Source organism: Meleagris gallopavo, chromosome 14 (genome assembly GCF_000146605.3).
Source record: "Meleagris gallopavo isolate NT-WF06-2002-E0010 breed Aviagen turkey brand Nicholas breeding stock chromosome 14, Turkey_5.1, whole genome shotgun sequence".
Taxonomy (NCBI): Eukaryota; Metazoa; Chordata; class Aves; order Galliformes; family Phasianidae; genus Meleagris; species Meleagris gallopavo.
The window spans coordinates 2,821,573-2,823,764 of NC_015024.2; the positions used below are offsets into that span (position 1 = coordinate 2,821,573).

General features: G+C 62.9%; 2 protein-coding genes across 2 annotated transcripts in view; one reads left to right on the plus strand and one right to left on the minus strand.

Annotated features, from left to right (window-relative positions):
- The window catches only part of SEMA3B (semaphorin 3B), a gene marked incomplete at its 5' end in the record, with an annotated part of 3,322 nt that extends 3,095 nt beyond the window's left edge, over positions 1 to 227 (plus strand). The window contains one exon of the mRNA XM_019619971.1: positions 126 to 227. Coding sequence (XP_019475516.1) covers positions 126 to 227 — 102 coding nt within the window. The remainder of the gene's footprint in view (positions 1 to 125) is intronic.
- Positions 228 to 504: 277 nt separating this feature from the next.
- The window catches only part of LOC104913141 (2'-5'-oligoadenylate synthase-like protein 2), a 2,032-nt gene continuing 344 nt past the window's right edge, over positions 505 to 2,192 (minus strand). The window contains exons 2-6 of the mRNA XM_019619951.2: positions 1,982 to 2,192; positions 1,708 to 1,883; positions 1,383 to 1,621; positions 1,170 to 1,305; positions 505 to 1,090 (exon numbers count right to left, since the gene is read on the minus strand). The exon at positions 1,982 to 2,192 is cut by the window's right edge and continues 43 nt beyond it. Coding sequence (XP_019475496.1) covers positions 569 to 1,090; positions 1,170 to 1,305; positions 1,383 to 1,621; positions 1,708 to 1,883; positions 1,982 to 2,192 — 1,284 coding nt within the window. The 3' untranslated portion in view covers positions 505 to 568. The remainder of the gene's footprint in view (positions 1,091 to 1,169; positions 1,306 to 1,382; positions 1,622 to 1,707; positions 1,884 to 1,981) is intronic.

The following is a 2,192-nucleotide window of genomic DNA, read 5'->3' on the forward strand; positions in this document are numbered from 1 at the left end:
CGGGAGAGGGCCGTCCCCCTGCGACTGTACTGACGGAGCTCAATAAAGCAGAGGAGGCAGCACGGAGCCCGACCCAGCGGTGTATGCCCAGCCGGGAGAGTCCTCCCCCCCTCCTTATCCTGTAGAACGCCGGGCGCTTCTCCCCGCCCCTCGGCTACACTTTCGTTTCCTGCAAAACCGAAACCCGAGCTCAGCACTTCCCCGGCTCGGCTCAGCCCCGGCGATGACCGCAGCCTGCGGTGATGCCAGCCCAGTCCCACGTCCTGGCGCTGCGGGCACAGTTCCGGACCCCCCGCAGTGACATCCCCACCCCCGTGCCCAGCTGGCCCAGGGACCCCCCTCTGTCCCATTGCTGCCACCCCCCTCACTGGACCGCGGGGGATTCCCCAGGAACTGTTTCTTCCCACCCAGGCAATAGCATCCCAGAGCGGTGGACGTACGCTGTCTCCGTGCTTTCTGCTGTTCAGGCCCCCCCGTCCCACCCCAGACTCCCAACAGCATGAGAACACTTCACAGGTTTTATTCCCAGAGGGCCGGGGAAGGGCTGCAGGCTGGGGATTAGGATAGCTCAGGAGGGCACAAACCATCGGGGAAGGGGTCCCGCACCACCCCGCAGCCGCAGGAGCAGGTAGATGGTGCTGCGGGGCTGCACGCCATAGTGCTCCAGCTTGTGGTGGTTCTCCAGCTCCTTGGTCTCGTAAGTCAGGCGCTGCTGCTCCACAGCCAGACCCTGCCGTGCACAGATCTGCTGCTTCAGCTGCCGCACGGTGTCAGTGGGCCATACGGTGTAGACGGTAGTCCTGTTGTTGCTGTCCTTCACCAAGACGTCCATCTTCTGGGGCTCTGTGTGCAGCAGCAGCAGCGTGACATTGTAGAAGAGGCCATGGGTGGCCAGGCTGTCCCCATCCTGCAGCACACTGGGGCAGTTGCTGGAGTTCTGCTGCAGGGCCAGGCGCTGCTGGTAGGAGGAGATGCCCCACTCCTTCTCTATCTCCCTCTTCAGCTCCCGGACTGTGATGCTGGGTCTGACCTTTCTGATCAGGCTGATGCCCTGCAGCTGCTTCACTTGCACCATCACAGATCGGGCAGGCTGTGGGGACACATGGAAGGTGGGTTATAGCTATAGGGGAATGGGTGGGACCACGGTGCTGCTGTGTGGGCAGCCCTACCTGCACATTCCAGGAGCAGGCAGCACTGATGCAGGGCAGTGACCAACGGCTCCGGGCAGCCTCCTTGGCCACCAAGTCCCAGTTCTTGTCTTGGCCCAGGATACCAGTGGGGTCGGCAGGATCTAGGATGACGGGGCTGCAGGCACAGAAGGGGCCCTGCCATCAGGGCGCAGCCCCGGGAGCAGAGCAGTAGGATGGGGATACGCTCCTTACCGGGGCCGGCACAGCTGCTGCTTCAGGTAGGCACCGATCTGCTCATCCTGCAGGGAATAGTACTTCTCCCAGTAAATACAGATGTCCTGGTGCCGGCCAAGCAGCTCCAGCACAGTGCAGAAGCCCTCGGCCATGCTGAAGTCCTCCCTGTCTGTGCCCTCCTCCCAGGCATAGACGGTCAGCAGCTCCAGTGCATACTTGGGGGGCAGCTTAGCATTGGGGTACTGCTGCTTCAGCACCTGGGGGCACATGAGTGGGCAGCTGGTGGGGCAGGGTGCCCTGAGGTGCCTGTGGGGGCACAGAGCAGCCAAGTAACCCCACTCACTTCCTTGTACCAGTGCTTGACCAGGCGCAGCAGGTCCTTCAGCTTAGCAGGGCGCCACTTCACAAAGTTCTTCTGCAGTTCTGTGAAGCTGGGGGAGAAATCACCGGGGCCACAGCGCGTGGCCAACAGCTTCACATAGACCTCGGGGTCCGGACGGGCATCCTCAATCACCTGCCCTGTAGGGTGAGAGGCACCTCGAGCCCCATCCTGCACCCCGAAACCCAACATATGCCCCCGACCCTGAGCCCCCATCCCACCCCGTGCCACGTCCTACCCAGCACATCGTAGGCAGGCAGGATGTCGACGTCGATGGACTCGCCGGAGGTGTTGGAGAAGAGGGTGAGGCTGAGGGAACGCGGTCTGTCCCGGCTGTCCTTGTAGCGCGGAGTGCTGATTCTAACACTGGATGATGCCGGGGGGCACTCATACAGCCGCTTCTCGATGATGGCGAGGATGCGGCCCCGCTGCTCCCCCTGCTCCTGGTA